At 31.2% G+C, this 19,201-nt stretch overlaps 2 protein-coding genes across 2 annotated transcripts; both read left to right on the forward strand.

Moving 5' to 3' along the window:
• Positions 1-1,603: 1,603 nt before the first annotated feature.
• Positions 1,604-4,012, forward strand: WRKY6 (WRKY transcription factor 6). Its single transcript, NM_001302026.1, is given in 6 exon segments — positions 1,604-1,975; positions 2,100-2,201; positions 2,308-2,454; positions 2,535-2,861; positions 2,979-3,092; positions 3,416-4,012. Coding segments are annotated over 6 exon segments (1,659 nt in total).
• Positions 4,013-4,419: 407 nt separating this feature from the next.
• On the forward strand, positions 4,420-17,642 carry LOC103838410 (S-type anion channel SLAH1-like). Its single transcript, XM_009114846.3, has 3 exons — positions 4,420-9,605; positions 9,990-17,098; positions 17,185-17,642. The coding sequence occupies exons 2-3, from the start codon at positions 16,238-16,240 to the stop codon at positions 17,467-17,469; spliced, it is 1,146 nt and encodes a 381-aa protein (XP_009113094.1). The 5' UTR covers positions 4,420-9,605; positions 9,990-16,237; the 3' UTR covers positions 17,470-17,642.
• The last annotated feature ends 1,559 nt before the right edge of the window (positions 17,643-19,201 follow it).

Below are 19,201 nucleotides of genomic sequence, written 5' to 3' on the forward strand. Positions count from 1 at the left end.
AGAGTTGGAGATGCCTTAAAAACTTATTTTTTTCATATTTCGTTATGGAAGGATTCTTTAATAGTTTTCAAAATACAGACTCTTTCAAATCACATGTGGTAACCCATGATTAACAAAAACAAGTCGGTGGTAGGCAAAAAACATAACAATTTGACTTTAGAGAACGAGTTCTTAATCTAAAAATAAGAAAGTAATTAAGGACATACTCGTATGTCATAATATAGAAAATTCGTCGGTTGATCCAAAAAGAAAATTGTCAAAAAAAAATTGTACTGTATGTGTTTCTTCTATATAACATGGATGGGACCCAGCCGCACACGGAAGTAAGACCTACGGACCGGCATACCCGGTCTCCAGTCAGATCATAACAAGCCGGGCCGTCAAAGTCGTTGACTCAGTGAGCCTCTCTCTTTTTCTGATTTTATCGTCCAATTTTCTTATATTTTGAATATAATAATTAATAAATGGGAAAGGAAAAAGAGATAATCACATGGAACGCGCCGTAGTAAACGGGGCGGTGGATCAAACTTTTCGTCCTTGTACTTTCTTGATCAAAGGAACTAGTCAATGTACTTTCTTGATCTTTTAAAATATGAAGACCATTGTGCCACGCCGCCACATAACCATTTTCTCGTGATTTTGACATTACAAATAAATTTGATAATATCGGGTCATACCACTCGACCTGGATCTTATATATGGCGCATACAAATTTGGATTTAAATAAGTTTTGGAGTAATTCCAAACAACTATAATATATCTTACAGATCAAAGAAATACAAATGAAAAATAGACAAAATATTAATACTATTCATATTAAACAACATGTAAACTCTTACAAAATTTTCCTTCAAATGTGTATATATATGAATTTAAATATATTTAGTTAAAAATTCATAAACTACATTAAAATAGTTAGGACTTATAAGACCATGATTATCCATAATCTTTTAACTGGGGTTTTTAGTTTCGAGTAAGAGACGATTCTTAGTTTTCTTAGATTTTAACTAAAGAAAAGATAAGAACCGTCTCTTAAATACTAAATATAACGAAAAGTGTAAAAAAAAACAAAAAATAAGAAAATGTCAAATCATGAGTTAAGAACCTCGAGATAAGAAATCGGAGTTAATCATGCCCTAAGATGTCTAGATCTGCCTCGCAAATAGACACTGCCTAAAAACTACCTAGACCATATTTTAAAATACTGATTTTCTGAAGAATATATTTTCAATTAAATGTCCATGGAAATAAAACGGGGTTAGAATCCGGGTGATTTTCGGGTCAGGTCAGGACCCAGCATGACGCAGGATCTGACGTAAATCTTCCATTTTTTTCTCAAAGTCTCCGGAAAATAAAATCAAAGTTTATTTAATTCACAATTTCAAAAAAAAAATGTGACGAAAGAAGAAGAAAGAGCCGGTCCACGTCCCAAACCCTTTTTATAGGAGAGTCTAATGTTCTGGCAGAAGACTTCACAATCTCTTTCTCTCTCTCTCTCTAAACCAAACCAAACCAAACAACAAATCTTTCAACTTTCTCTCTCTCTATCTTTATAACCATCTTTCTCCTTTGGTTCATCTCGTGATCTTCTTTTTTTTTTTTTATGGACAGAGGTTGGTCTGGTCTCACTCTTGATTCATCTTCTCTTGATCTCATAAACCCTAACCGCTTCAAGAATAATAACCACCGCCGCTTCTTGAATCCATTGACGATGTCTAGAATGGGCGACGAGGATGACCAAAAGACGAATATGTCCATCGACGGCAGTGAATTCAGGTTTCCCGTAAGTCTCTCCGGTATTCGTGACCGTGAAGATGATGATTCTTCTAGTGGAGTCGGCAGAGAAAACGACCGTGAAGTTCCCGGAGAAGTGGATTTCTTCTCCGACAAGAAGTCTAGGGTTTGTCAGGACGAAGTTGACGACGCTGGATTACGGGTTAAGAAGGAGGAACAAGATGATCGAACTGACGTAAATGTAAGTTCGAAATTTTCGATAACTCGTATAAAAGAAATATGTTTTTTTTTTGTTAAAAAAAAAAGAAAAGAAATATGTTTTTTATGAAATACTCATTAATTATCGTGAATTTATTTTTGAATAGACCGGTTTGAACCTTCGAACCACGGTTAATGCCCGGAGTGATCAATCAGTGATCGACAATGGAGAATCGTCCGAAATGGAAGATAAACGTGCAAATAATGAGGTAATTTTTCTTAATTTTACGTGCGTTAATTAATACTGTATTATTTGCTTTATGGATGAAAGGATCCGGTTTAATTTGATATTGTAAATTTTTATGTTAATCTTAGTTGGTTAAGTTACAAGATGAGCTGAAGAAAATGACCATGGAGAATGAAAAGCTAAGAGAATTGCTTACACAAGTGAGCAACAATTACACTTCACTTCATATGCATCTTGTTTCACTTATGCAACAGCAGCAACAACAACAGAATAAGGTAATTTAATAATAGATTTATTAACCACAAATGAACGGGATTTACCATAAGTTAATATTAACGAAACTATATGATCTTAGGCATTAGAGGCTGCTGGAAAGCATGAGGAAACGATAGTACCGAGGCAATTTATCGATCTAGGCCCTTCGAGAGCATCAGATGAGGCCGAGGATTTGTCAAATTCTTCATCGGAAGATAGGACTCGTTCAGGAGGTTGTTCTGCCGTTGAGAGGCGTAATAACGAGGTTAGGGACGGAAAGAGACTTGGACGTGAAGAAAGTCCTGAAACCGAGTCTAACAAAGTTCAGAAAGTGAATAACAGTAGCCCACCAACGTTTGAACAATCCACAGAAGCTACGATGAGGAAAGCCCGCGTCTCGGTTCGGGCCCGATCGGAAGCTACTATGGTAAGAATTTAGACAATACTCAAAAGTTAAAACGGTAAATTTAATTGACTTACGTCACAAAATGAAACCTATGCTAAAGAGATTTATTATGTTTGTAATTATGTTTTTTTCTTATAGATAAGCGATGGATGTCAATGGAGAAAGTACGGCCAAAAGATGGCAAAAGGCAATCCATGTCCGCGGGCTTATTACCGTTGTACAATGGCCACGGGTTGTCCCGTTCGCAAACAAGTATGTATATTGGTCATCCAAGTTTTGTTTTTAACAATTTAAATTGCATATATAAAACATGAAACTAGGTAGGAATAAGATACTGAATATGTTTGGGGGCAAAGACATGTAAACTGATCGGTCTATATATTGCCGTTTATGTGTTAAAACTTGGGTTCATTTCCGGTATTTTTATATGTGTGAATTAGAAAATGAACATACGAACCGAGTCAGTTTTAGAATCTTGTAAAAGATGTAACCATTAGACAAAAGATTCATGATTAATTAAATAGAGATTTTGAGTGATTGGCTAAAATGTTTGGTCCGTGATTGTATATTTATAGGTCCAACGTTGTGCGGAAGACAGATCCATTCTAATAACGACCTACGAGGGAAACCATAACCATCCATTGCCCCCAGCTGCAGTGGCAATGGCTTCCACAACCATGGCCGCGGCTAACATGTTGCTATCCGGGTCAATGTCTAGTCACGACGGGATGATGAACCCTACCAATTTACTAGCCAGGGCTGTTCTTCCTTGCTCCACAAGCATGGCTACGATCTCAGCCTCTGCCCCGTTCCCTACAGTCACATTAGACCTCACTCACGCACCTCCGCTTCCTAATGGTTCCTCCCCTTCCACAGCCGCCGCTACCAACAACCACAACTCACTGATGCTGCGGCCGCAACAACAAATGACAAATTTACCTCCAAATATGTTACCTCATGTAATAGGTCAGGCATTGTATAACCAATCCAAATTCTCGGGGCTTCAGTTTTCCAGTGGCTCTCCGTCGGCAGCACAGTCGCACGCGGTGGCTGATACAATATCAGCACTAACTGCTGATCCGAATTTCACGGCAGCTCTTGCATCCGTTATTTCTTCTATGATCAATGGGTCGAACCACCATGACGGCGAAGGAAACAACAAAAATCAATAGAAACATATATACTACATACAATTTGTTTTGTTTTATATTTTACATTTTCAATTTTTTTCAACTGGGTTATAAGAAACAGTGAGTTTATTTCATTGATTCACATTTGTTCAGTTTCACACAAAACTTCTGGTAAATATACACAATAATTTAATGTTGAACAATATCAGCTATTTATTTAAATTATACTCCTTCGGTTTTTTAATGTATGATCTTTTGAAAAGTTTTGATGTTTTAATATGTAAGTTGTTTTCATTTTCTTAGGTAATTTTTAACTTTATTAAGAATCGTGTAACCAATAGTATTTTGTTTTGAATTTTGTAATTAGTCAGATAGTTTTTAATTTATATTTTAAATTGATATTTTTAGATAAAAAGTTCGTAACTTAACTAGCATTGCCTTTAATAATGACATTTCTTTTTGTGTGTATATTATACACGACATGTGGGCGCCGAATACAGAAACCTAATAGTTTGGCTGTACCTTCAAAGATAATGAGATAGCGTCAACAAAGTGTACTACATTATGACACTTATTGAACATTTAATAGAATCTGTATTATACATTACTGAATATAACAACTGCAAAGGTCAATAAATGCCGCCACAAAAGTTTGACACGTACGTAATTGCTGTCTAATGAAGTCACCTATAGATCTGTAAGCTTTGATATAAACAAAGAAAAACAACTTCCTAGAAACTACGAGTTTAATTGTTTGATCAATACTATGAAAATCAATAAATCGAGATAGCTAGGTGAGCAGACAATTAGACATATAAAGAAAATTCCAGATTAATCAATTTCTTCACTTCTATAGTTCTATGAAACAAAAATAGATACTAAAGGAGTGGAGAAAATTTTATAACTTGCGAAAATTAAAAAAAATCGTTTAGATCATCTTCAATCAGTTTATATATATATATATATATATATATATATATATATATATATATATATATATATATATATATATATATATATATATATATATATATATATATATATATATATATTCTGTTAAAATTAGAGGAAATCAAAAAAAAGAAACTTTTTCATTGTATTCTTATGACCTGAATATTTTAAAGGAAATTTGAACCAATAACATTTTTTTATATATTTCACTAACTAACCATTTTCCTTTTTTTCTCTTCATTTTTTTCTATCTCTCTCTACTCTTTCACTATTAAACTAATATTTCTCCAATATATTCACTCAGCAAATTATCCGATATTTTATTATTTTCTGTATATTTAAAAAAATTTAGAGAAATAATGTTTTTACAACAGCATCATTCTTTTATGGGATAATTTGCAAAATACCCTATTTAGGATTTGAAATTTGATAACTACATTTTCTATTTTACTTTTTGAAAAATACACCTTCTGAATTATGAATTGACTTTTTTACCCAAGATGTTTCAATAATTAAGATATTAATTCGAAATTAATATATAAATTCGTAATTAATAAAAATAATATCATTAAAATTATTTTGTTTAAGTTAAATATGTTATTTTTATCATTTAAATTTTATAATAACAAAGATAAATATGTAAATTATGATTTTTTTTTACTTTATCATGAAGTTTATACATATTTCCCTTTATTTTATTTTATTCAACTTATATAAACAAGTCACGTTGTTAAAAAAAAATTTCCTTGAATTTCCATGATTCTTTATTCACCTTCCACTCTCTTGAAACTCTAGCCAAACGCAGCATAATATTCCTAAAAAAAAAAAAAAACAGAACTACTGTCAGAATAAAATAGAATTAGAATTAGAAACTAAAATATGATTAGTCAACAAACCTCTAAAAGAAAGAATCTGTGAAACTAAAAGAAAAAAAATGAAAAAAATCAGAAATAGAGAGGATACGAAAGAAGGAGACGAGAAGATGATACACGTCTTGATTTCTTTATTTTTCAAAATAATAAAAAAATTAAGATATTACTAAAAAGATATGGAAATGATATTGCTTAGATATATTAAAAAAATATTAGATAGATTCTCTAACGATTTTTTTTTTTAAAAAAAAACAAATTTTAAACAATATATTAGAAATTGCGATTAAAAAAACAATTTTTAAACAATATATTAGAAATATTAAGATTGGACAATTAGGTAAATTTATATATATATATATAAGTGTATTTTCCAAAAAAAGATAAATAAGGGTGTAGTTTTCAAATTATAATCTTATTTGAGTGCATTTCTCCAAATTTTCCCTTCTTTTATTAGTAATAAGAGGAGTTTACATAATCTTCATGATCAGTTACAGATTTGGGAACATAATGAAGAAAAAATAATGTTTTATTTTATACAATTATATAATCATTAACCTTTTTAGAAATTTCTTTTTTGAAGAAAAAAAAAGAAGGACTGGAAATGTTTTACAATTTTTTTATAAAAGAACAGAAACCCGTAATTTTCTTTGTTTGTTTAATCAGTTAAATCTGCGGGATTATAATTTATAAAAATAAAGAATAATATCTCAATCTTTGGGAGGAAACGATTGGCAGAAGTACGTTTTTGACTTTCCGTGCAACTCCAGTTCGACGTGGGGTCATGATTTACCAGTAAGTATTTATTATGTTTAATTTTAAATTGCACCAAAAACTATAATATTGTTTTTTTTAAACTAACTATAATATTGTTTTCATAATTGTTTTGTATGTTTTCTGATCCGAGATGCCTCTCCTGCTCTAAAATACTCTTGCCGTCTTTCACACATGACATTTGTTGGAAGTCTCGTATAGAATCTTGCAGTTATTTTTTCTTTCTAAAAATAAAATAACTCAAGACAATTTCATCCACCAAAAGTTCAAAAAACTCTAGTTCGAAGCAAAGTTGGACTGATTTTGTTAACAAAAAGATAGCTGGATTGGCTTTCAATTGTATACTCCTTTTTTGAAGTGAAAGTTTTGAAGTATTTTACACACAAGTTAAAAAATCATATATATTTATAAGAAAATTTTGATTCTGTTTCTTTAAAATCATTTATTTTCTAACTAAAAATAACTTACTGACAATACTACACCAAATTTTTTTTTGGTAAAAAATTACACCAAAAATTTACGAATAATAAAAATGTAGAATATATAATGGTCAACAAAACAATTTTTTCATTAAAGATGTAAGAATATCACATAAAATAAATTTCCAATTTTTTAATGTTGACTAGACTTATTAATTAGGAAAAAGTGAAGTCAAGAAAACGATAAAAGGTATAACAGTTAGCTTCAAAAAAATGTGCGAGAAACTGTTTGTGAAATGACGATAGAAGTATTATAGTCAGTATATAAAATGAAATAAAGGAAATGCAAAGTCATGGGTGATAAAAAAAGGTGAGGGGTCGGTGACCTCAGGATTTTTTTATAAAGCCGCCCTTTATGCTACATTGCTATGTTACCTTTTTTTTTTGAATATCTCATAAGGTTTGCATGAGGTCGAGAAGTCTCTCTTCTCTACGACTTCTGTAAAGTGTAAATGGAGTCGTTGAGACACATGTCTGCATGTGGTCATACTCTTTCTAATCCATTCTTCTTTAGAACTCTTGTAATGGAAGTCATCTAATTGGTTGTTACAATATGGTTATGATTGGAAAATTTTGGAATAATGCCGAGTAAATATAAATGTGAAAAATAGAGTAAATATTAAAATGTAGAAAGACGAAAGAAAAACAAAAAGTAACGTTAATTGTATTTCTCTTGTCAATTCAAAAGTAACACTTTTACTGTTTTTCCACTTTATCAATAGTAGACATAGTAAAACTAAAATAGTAATAGTCATTCTGATTGATAACATTTTAGCTGAATTTGAAATAAAATTGTTTTATTCCAAATATTTACTCCAAAAGAGTCTGATCGGTAAACATTGGAGTAAATAAGAGTAAATGAGAGTAAAAGTTATAGAATAAATGAGTGTAAAAGTGATAAAATAAACAAAAGTAAAAATTATAACCAGACTATGTGCTTTCGTCTTTAAAAGCTACGATGTAAAAAGAAAAAAAAAGCTCTCATACCTTTGTTTACACAGTGACGAGAGGAAACAGGCTTCGAATGGTGACCATTGTTCCGTCCCGCCCCGCAGTTAACAGTAACAAAAATCTTTACATATACTATATATCTATACATTTTTATAACTGTTAGAACCGCACCGCAGTTGAACCGCTTGTCCCGCACCGCTCAAACCGCAGTCACCATTCGGATAATAAAATACTATAATTAAGTTGTGTTTCCATCTGATTGGAGAAATTCACGACAGACGTGAGAGTAATAAAGTTTTAGCTGAAAGATTATCGCTAAAGGTGACATACAGTCATAGCCTATACAATCACACCCTATGGCTCGTAAAACAATTAGATATATCTCATCGAAAAAAGGATATATGATATTCCTTCCGTTCCTTAAAGATACATATTCTAGAAAAAAAAATTTGTTTTTAAAAAATTTATTTTTTACATTTTTAATGCATGTTTTGTTAACAAATTGCAAACTTCAAAAATCTTAATTGCACTAATTAATTTTTTTATTGGCTTAAAATTGTGGAAAAAAGATAAACACAAAAAATTATGTAAATGTAATATGTTTTATTAAAATGTGTGAAAATTCTAGTATATCTTTTAAGAACACAGGGAGTAGTATATGATATGTCGTTGACAACTAGCAACCGTTTTATGCAATTCTATCATTTTAATTTCAATGCAGTATTGATGCATAAATTTTGAAATGTCAACCAGATCAAATCGGTCTAGGCCACTGTTGACTGGATTCAAAATTTTGGATGTTTGGAACTAACACATTTTAGTATATATAAATTTGATATGAAGTGTATGTTTTACCAAACTACATGTAATAGTATTTAAAAAATTAATTATTCATGAATGAAAAACGCTCTCTGATATGTTAGCTTTACTAAAAAAAACTGGAAGTAGAGATGGTAATATGGACTATGTTCCGCGGGTCTGGTATATTAAGACATGTGGTGGGGCGGGTTTGGTCATGCAAAATATAAACCCATTTTTTAATGGATTTTGCGGGTGTGATCTGCACGGTATTGGGCTATTTCGGGACAGACCGAATTTAATTTGCGGGAAAATGGGTTCTTGTCGAATTGTGTTACTTGCATCGAGAATCTTTTTTCTTGGTTCTTTTTATTCGGTTTCACTTACACCGAGGAGAAGTAGAGCGACAAGTTTGGCGATTGCATGTTCTTCACTTTCTTCACTTCTTATTCGATCAAAATGATCACAATTGTTAGTCTATTAAGTTTCTTCTTTCCTTTCAATCATGACTCTTCTTTTCGTTGTTGTCGTTGTTTGTTTTTCATTCTTCTCTTCACCGAAAAGAGAGAGGCGACCACAGCTGAACCTCTTCCTTCTCTACACAGTAGATCGACATGCATGGACACATGCATATATTTCATTCTTCTCAATGGACACTATTTTAGAGTTCAACTTAAAACACTGTAGGTAACTGTCTGATTGACCTCTCATCTTTATATTATATGCTTTTCTAGGGAAAGGAAAAAGAGAACTTTCACCGGGATCGAAAAGGATTACCTTCGACTTCGAACAAGAGTTTCGAGGAATCATATGGTATGATAAAGTCATGACTACTCTTATTTGATGATTTAAAATGATAGCTGTTAAGTTTCGGTTGATTCATGGTATTAAGTATCAATTGATTGTTTTAGTATGAGCTGTTTTGTTTTAAACATTATTTGTTTAACTGAAGAAACCAGTGCTTGTAACAAACCAGTTTCACTAACTGAACAAACCAGTTTCTGTGTCCAAACGTTTAGAGCTAATGACAAATCCAGTTTTGCTCACCGAACAAGAGTATAAAATATATACTCTGAGTCTGAGTGAAAAATATGCACACGATTCATGCATGGTACTAGAATTTCTGATGTATGTTTCTCTGTCCATAATAAGTGACCATGTTGTCTTCTGTCTGATAATGTTGTTTGACGTGTGCAGGTATTATGAACCGACGTCCCGCAGGCCGACCGCTAAGGCCTATACCATTGGCGGGGCGGGAATTTTCAGTTAAAACAATCAAAGTTTAAAAAAGAACAGCTCATACTAAAACAATCAACTGATACTTAATACCATAAATCAACCAAGACTTAACTGCTATATAATCATTATTTAAAATCATCAAATAAGAGTAGCCAATACTTTATCATAAAATATGATTCCTCGAAGGTCTTGGTCGAAGTCTAAGGTCTTCCTTCTCGATCCCGATCCCGGTGGCAGTTCTATTTTTCCTTTCCCTAAATAAGCATGCAATCAAAATTTTAGAAGTCAATTCGACAGTTACATGCAGAGTTTAGAAGTCAATTCGACAGTTACATGCAGAGTTTTAAGTTTAACTCTAAAATCATGTTCACTGAAAGGAACGAAAAAAAAAATGTATAAATGTGTGTGTGTGTCCATGCATGTCAATCTACTGTGTAGAGATCTGCGGTCGTCACTTGGCAGTGAAGAGAACAAATAAATAACAAACGAAGACAACAACAAGAAAAAGAGTCGTGATTGAAAGGGAAGAAGAAATTTAGAAAACTAACAGTTGTGATCAAAATGAAGAAGAAGAAAAGTAAGCGAAGAACATTTTCAATCGCCAGACTCGTCGCTCTACTTCTCCTCGGTGAAAGTGAAACTGAAGAGACAGAACCAAGAAAGAAGATTCTCGGTGCAAGTAACACAATCCGACAAGAACCCATTTCCCCGCAAATCAAATTCGGCCTAGCCCAATACCGTGGGGATCACACCCGCAAGACCCACAAATAATGGGCCTCGATTTTTCCTGACCAGTTCCACCCTGCCACAAGTGTTAATGGGCCAGGGTCTGCGGAACGGATCACATATTGTCATCTCTATACTACATGAACCTATATTAAACGACTAACAATGTTTATATATTAACTAAATGTTTTAAACTTAATATTTTTTTAAACTGGACATTTTTATTTGAACACAATTTATAAAGTGAATATATTAATCCGATATTTTAAATTACCAGAAAACAAAACTGAAAAACCAAACTAATTTGAAATTGCATAGATATCTAACAATTTTTATGTATTTGAAATGCTTGTTATTTTACATTAATCAAATATTTATAATGAATTGTAATTTTGTTGCCAATCAATTTTTTTTATACTTTCTAATCTACAAAAACTACATTTATACCGCTATTATATCATACAACACTTTCGTTCGGCTTTTCTTAAATCATCAATGTATAGTCACCATTTAGATCCACAGTGAGAGAAGTTGGAGTGGTTTTAAGCATTTAAATGCTTCCAATGTCACTTGGTCGAATCTTATGATTTTTTTTTTGTATTTTTATGGTTTTAAAAATATAATAGACCAATTTTTTTTTAAATTCTTTTTTTAACACTGGATAATTATGCTATTACAACTATGAGAAATATTACAAACGATTCTATAGCCGACAATTCTACCTGCCGTATGAGGGTTCACGCATGACTGCATCACCTGAGTCGCCCTACGGGATCCACGCTTGACGATACTCATTGCGCCATGCTGCATATCTTTTGTAAACCTTTTCTCCCCCTTAATTTACATAATTCCGCCATCTCCGCGAATTGAAACCAGACCTCCTGGTGTAGAAGCATTAATGAACATTTGGTCAAACCACTGGACCAAGGGAACTTCCACATAAAAAAAAATCTGGAACCGACTCTAATTGTACCAACGTTTCATATTTCAAACCTAGATCTAAGTAGATTGACACAAGGAGAACGAAGAGGGTACAAATCTAATAGCAACGACATAAAATTATCGTAACTGGCAAACACGGTTTTTGGTAGGCATGAACATTCGGGGACCAATCGGTTTGCGGTTCGAATTCGATAAGGTTTCGGGTTTATAAATTTCAACCTCATTCGGATATTATAAAACTACGATACACATTCAGTACGGGTTAGTCGGTCCGGTTTGGATTTAATAACATCTCTAAAGACCGGTTTGAACCTGATATAAATTCAGATTTCAGATCTTTATTAGGTTTTTGGTTCCAACATATAGATATGTGCTTAGTTATACCTGAAATTCAAATAAAGATCCAATAAAACAAAGATCAAAACCAAAAAAATTAAATAAGAAATGAGAAATGCTTTTGTGACGACTCTCTTTGTATATATTTCAGGTATTTTGAACAACTTATAAGAGAAATGTATTTTTTGGATTTTTGTATATTAAATATAAAAAAATCTATTTATTTATATAATTTTGATTGGAATTTTTTTGGGTACTAAAAATATTTTGGTTCGGATCGTGTTCGGATTGGGTTTTTTAAATAGTAAATTTTTTTACCTGTTTGAATAGTTAATCAGCTTTGGTACCGGATTTGAATATTTTGCCCGGCCCAAATTTCTGGAGTGCACCGAAATTGTATTTACAGTGAATCCATTTTTTTTTTTGCAATTTTAGTTACAATTTAATGTTTTTCAAATATTTATAACCCATTTTGCAAATTATTTTATTATTCTTATATATATTAAACATGCACAAGGTCCACCAACAGAATGAGCCAGGCCTGCTAATTAGTAACTTTCTTTAGGGTCATCTTCATCGATAATGAGATGATCTACCTGTTCATTAGCAACCAACATATGATCTCCGCGAGTTCCCACTTTCCAATTTTGCATAATCCAACCAAGAACCCTACAGTTATTTCTCAAATTCTTGGGCCGAGAATTCAAGACATAAGGTCCACCAAGTATAACTTTACAAACATATTTGATTGTTTTCTTACGATATTTAAATTAACAGTTACGAATTAAAAGAGCGTAGATTAATCCCGAAACATTTGAGTACAAAAAAGAAAGTTGATGGGCCAACTGTATGCAAGAATCACCCACACGGTCTTACAGCATTTCAGTTCTTGATATTTACAAACCTTTTTCTTTTTGCTACACTGTGATTTCCATGATATAAAAAACCTCTATTCAGAAACTCGTCACCCCATTTTATTTTTTTAACACTTTACATCATTTTGAAGACTCAACACCCCCATTTTATTTTTTAACACTTTACATCATTTTATATTTCTCCCATCTTATCATTCAATACACATTTAACTTTTACACACTACAATAGCTTTGTCTAATACAATTCCATACACTACAGTAGAACCTCTATGAATTAATACTTAATAAATTAATAATCTCTAAATATTAATAAATTTTATCGGTTCCAACTTGGGCCAGTGTAAAATATAACAAAAATCGACAAAATAATAAGATAATATTTTTAAAACTCCTATGTAAATATATAGTCCAATTAAAATCATAAATTAATAATCTATCTCTATATATATTTTATATAAGTATAAACTAAACATTATATTGTTGGTTTTATATTCACAATAAAAAAACTTCTATTTTTCTTAATATTTTAATATATTTTGATAATATTTAGTAAAATTATATCGAAAACCACATAACAATTATATGAAACATAAAAATATACACCAAATTACAAATAAGATAATAAAATAATATGAAAGTCAAATTTCTAAACTTTAAATAATTTACATATGGTAAAATCAAATATTTTCTTATTTTGTTAATAAAAATATTCAAAAATATAAAAAATATAAAAAAGAAACTTTTGTAAATTAATATCTCTATAAATTAATAAAATTTTAAAGTCCCAACATTATTAATTTATAGAGGTTCTACTGTATTTTACTAATTAATAATTATTTTTCTACATTTAAATTAAATAAACTTAGTCTTTATCATTTAAAAAGCATATGCAATTCTAAATGTTTTAGTAATAATAGTTGACTGAATAATAAAAATCGTTATGATTAGTATGGGGATTGAGTTGGTGGTGTAAAAGCAAAACATCAAATCATCTAGTTTACTTCCTCTATATTAATTATCAAATGATATTCTTGTTTCAGTTTAAATGATAACTATTTAAGTTCTCAAAAGCTATATATATTCGACAGTTTTGTGTTTAAATAGATGATAAATGATGTGTAACTTAGAAATAAGAAATGATATGCTAAATGTTATGTGAAAAGTCTAAAACATTTGTTTACTTTTCATATAAGATTTAATTTAACTATTACATATTTTCACAACATTCCAAATTGACCGCGAGAGAGGTTTACTTCTAATCTCTTAAAATTTAAATTTATGATAATCTTTGCATCTGTTAATATATAAAAACTGCATCATAGGAAAATCTAACACTAAACACCTATAATTCTTGGTCACTAAACCGATTGGTTTCCACATAAGATAATGCTTTGCCATAAACATGTAATGTTGGAAGCTTTGGGGAGTGTTCTTATGCAAATGGCATATTTCTAACTATGTGTCATCAAATCTAATGACCTCTTCTTTTATAGTTTGATATGATTCGTTTTTTTTTACGGATATTAATCCGTATAAAGTAATTGAATCAAAGCCAGTAATTGCCATCCAAGCATCGAATCTAATGACCTCTTCTTTTATTATTCCATTTTTTTCAAAATATTTATAGAAACGAAAAGTTTCAATGGTTAAGATTTTTTTTTAAATTTCCTATTTATGTTATTGGCCCTAGAAGAAAGTTTGCAGTTATTCAAAAATCTCTCGACCGTTTATTCATTTTTATTATCAACGGTTAATTACTTGTGTGAGAGACACAGATATGTGCTTCATGACTCACTTATCAAAATATCTCCCACCATTTATTTTTACTATTGTAAATCACCGATATATAAATATATTTAATCTAATTACTTTTTGCAGTATGGTGTACTAAGCCTGAAACAGCTAATATAAGTGTCTACACAAACCCCACACCTCATGTCGTAGTGAGTTGCTGACAAAAAAAAACATAAAGCATCTAATATAATCGATCGAGCTTAGACTCTTAGATTCCAACTTTGCAAAACCGATTAGTTACAATTTCTTTGAATTTAAATGAAGTTCCCAAGTTCAGCTAAAAATTCTGCATATATAACACATTTATAACCCTATTAAAATCCCGTTTTCAGAAATATGAAGTTAAGGACTCACATTCTTGATAGCATAGATATATTTGAATAAAGCGAAAGCTAAGAATGCACTTTTATATAAAATAGTAATGGTGGATTTAAATAAAATTATCTAAAAACGTTACCACTTTTTATGACCGGTTTTCCGTACATGCATATTTTAAACTATTATAACTTTTGCTTTGTACACCAAATTATGTTTTAAAGTGGGGCTAGGCGACGAAGTGCTGGAACACACTCTAAGCCTAGGCGAGCGCTTAGGGACGCCTTTGGTACCAGAGGCGCAACTACACAAGAAAACATAAAGTTAGCCGTCTTTGTTGATCCTAAACCATGTTAGCACTTTTTGTAATTATAAAACCACGTAGAGGCAAGAGTGAATATATAAGGCTATATATGCAAAGAGTTTTAGTTAAGACTTGTAATTAACTTTATTAGGTTTTTATTAGGTACGACGAGGCTTTGCTGAGCTAGCACTTTTGTTAAACGGCCTAACCTCATTTATGCTCAGCCTGACCTCCCCTTAAGCCTAGGTTTAGTCTGCGCTTTTTAACACATGCTGCAATGGCTCACAAAACGTGTCTGACTTGCAAATCGCCTGTTTTATTGTAGTGATTCATCCCTTAAGCATTGGCTCTTGACCTTGATCAATAGGTGACTACATCTGACTATGTACTAGAACTTGAAAGCTTATCATCTTTTACAACAATATAGTTGTTTATCTGCATTTACATCTTATACAAAGTTAGATTGGATTTTAAGAATTAGTGGGTCGCTGGCATCAGTCTCTCTTTACAGCTAGTGGTAACATCCTGTGATAAGAAAACCTAATAATCCTGTTCAATTATAATGGTACTAGTTAGGTAAAGCAGCAAAATATATATAAGATTAATCTGTAAAAGGGATACAACTGGAATGGATTTATATATTCATGAAGCTTAAACAAGAATGTTGGGAAGTAACTATACAACTTACAGAACTTATCAAAAGTTACTATAAAAGTTGCTATCCTTATGAGAATCCATTATCTTTTAAGTAAACATCATTGTCCAACACTAACTAACTCCCCCCTTAATCACGTGTGTTTTGTACTAATTAATCTTCATTAGCTTCTCTGCCTATATAATATGAACTCCATCCTAAGGTTAGAACAACTCAAATCCAGAACAAGCCATTACCTCTGTTCCATCTATATACCGAGATGGAAAGCTTGGTGATTCCTACGCAAGAAGTTCATATCGATATCGATGACTCGCTATCGATCAGTAAAGAGAGAAACACTGACCTCGTTCATGCCAAACCCATTGTTCTAATGTCTATTTTGAGTGGTCTCCATGCGGGCTATTTCAGAATAAGCCTCTCTCTCTGCAGCCAAGCTCTGCTGTGGAAGATAATGATTGCACCTGATTCAATGAGCATGTCCCATTTGCATAGCAATCTCCCGTCTATGGCATTCCATCTCCTGTGGTACTTAGCACTTGCAACACAAGTGTTACTCTGTCTTTTGTATGCGTTGAAGTGTTTTTTCTTCTTTGACATGGTGAAGGAAGAGTTCTCCCATTATATTGGAGTGAACTATCTTTACGCTCCATCCATCTCATGGCTTATCTTGCTTCAGTCAGCTCCCATGATGGAACCACAAAGCATTTTGTATCAGACATTATTCTCGGTGTTTGCTCTTCCGGTCTTGACCCTCGACACAAAGCTTTATGGCCAGTGGTTCACCACAGAGAAAAGGTTTTTGTCGATGATGGCAAACCCGGCAAGCCAAGTATCAGTAATAGCAAACCTAGTGGCTGCAAGGGGAGCAGCAGAGATGGGTTGGAGAGAGTGTGCTTTATGCTTGTTCTCGCTAGGGATGGTTCACTATTTGGTTATCTTTGTCACACTTTATCAACGCCTACCAGGTGGAAACAACTTCCCGACCAAGCTGAGGCCAGTTTTCTTCTTGTTCTTTGCTGCACCAGCCATGGGAAGTTTAGCTTGGAACTCTATTTGTGGAAGCTTTGATCCTCTAGCAAAGATGTTGTTCTTTCTTTCAATCTTCATCTTCATGTCTCTGGTAAGTTTACAACATACCAAGAAATAGACATGACATCGTATGACAAGACATATAACCTTTTTTTGTATTTTTATTAACATTTTCAGGTCTGTAGGCCAAATCTTTTCAAGAAGTCAATGAAGAGATTCAATGTCGCATGGTGGGCTTACTCGTTTCCAATCACCTTTCTTGCTTTAAACTCAGTTCAGTATGCACTGGAGGTGAAAGAACAGGTCGCTGCTGGATTAATGCTCATCTCCTCATCTATCTCAGTTTTGATTTTCCTCGGTTTGATGATACTGACCGCAGCAAACAGCAATCGACTACTCAGACGTGATCCTGTTCTCGGTTCTGTTACTAGTCCAAAAGTCAAGTCAAGGCAAAGAAGCTAGTCTTCTTAAGATTTTCCACTTACAAAACCAAGTGCTTGTTTTTTTTTTTTTGGTAAACATGTTAAAGATTATATTACCAAACCCAAGTGCTTGTTTTTTCATAGCTTCCATGTTCTTTTTTTATGTGTACTCTTTCAATGTATTGATGCAACCACCATGGTTTTAAGTTTTAACCAGAGATGGCTTACTAGTAATAAATGGTGCGATCGTCATGAAACTTTTCCCTAACTGCAAAGAAGCGATGCATCTTTGCAGTTCAATATTTTCCAGCAAGAATTTCATTGGAAAAACTTGGTTATATTTTTCTTTTGTATTTTGATTTCAATATATTTATAATAGTTATTCGCAATTAGTTATATATATTGTTGTAAAATAAATGTGATATCAACATACTGACTTTTTATAAAAATATAACAGAGATTTAATTGTATGTTCCATAGAGTGTTGTTTGATGCTTAAAATGACCATGGTTTCTTTTGATAAATCATTAAGTTAGAATAATTATATACAATATTAGTTTTATTTTAAATATATTTCAATATTTTATTTTAGTTAGAATTAAGATTTTCAATACCTTTTTGTAAATATTTGTTTATATTTACTTATCTTTCGAGTTTTAATAAATCCACCTATATATTAAAAGAGAAGTCATTTTAGTGAGGTCTGGTGACGTGTCGTTCATAGGTGAAGTTTCAAAAGAATTGTTATAATTTGATTGGTCGATTTTTTTAATTTTTATTTATTTAAATTAGATCTAAAAATTTAAAGTAAGTCTATAAACATTTAACATCACTTGCCATATAATCTAAAGAATATTACAATTAACAATTTCTGGCAACTAATTCTCGAAATTATAGAAAGATTAATAATGTTTTATTTATTACTTTTAATATTTATAAACTATAAAATATAATGAACAAATTTTTATATAAGATAAATATAATAGTTGTATACTTTACTTGATGAATTGTATTCGAATATAATTATATAATAACTATTTTAAATATTACAAAATCCAAACATGTTTATTAATATGATTTTTAAATTATTTATCGTTGTTTACAGAATAAATATATCAGAATTTTAAAATTATTTATATAATGTTATAAAGTATTTATAAAAATATAAATTCTACTATATATTGATTGAGAAATCACATAAGTGATTTTTTATTAGGTGTTGATCATAAATAAACTCTTCAAATTGTTATAGGTTGATTGACCGATGATCTTTAATTTTATTTATTATAATTATATCTAAAAGGAAAGGATAATTGAATTACCACTCCCCAAATAATATACATAATATTAGAAATAATTATTTATGGTAACTAATTGTTGAAACTATGAAAGAGTAATAATGCGATCAATGTTTTATATATTTATAAATTACATAAAATAATAAACAAAAATGTTTATTTGAATTGATATAATGATTTTATATTCGTATAGAAAGAATTATATTTGTATATAAAGTATCATAATAACTATTAATGTCTAATAATTCAATGCATGCTTTATAAATCATTTATAAAATTATAAATATATTTATAAAATTATTTATATTGGCTTATCAGATGTTTTAAATTATTATAAGAAGTTCTAAGTCATTTATTGAAGCTTATACATTAATTTATAAAATGTATTTTGAAAATTTATCCTCCTATTACAATATTTTGATTTTTTTAATTTTTTTGTTAAAATTCTCCAACTATGTTTACTTAGTGTAGAAA

This window comes from Brassica rapa, chromosome A09 (assembly GCF_000309985.2).
Source record: "Brassica rapa cultivar Chiifu-401-42 chromosome A09, CAAS_Brap_v3.01, whole genome shotgun sequence".
Lineage (NCBI taxonomy): Eukaryota > Viridiplantae > Streptophyta > Magnoliopsida > Brassicales > Brassicaceae > Brassica > Brassica rapa.

Coding starts and splice junctions, on each gene's coding strand:
- LOC103838410 (XM_009114846.3), top strand. CDS start 16,238: ATGGAAAGCTTGGTGATTCCTACGCAAGAAGTTCATATCGATATCGAT. Junction 17,099..17,184: donor TCTTCATCTTCATGTCTCTG/GTAAGTTTACAA, acceptor TAACATTTTCAG/GTCTGTAGGCCAAATCTTTT.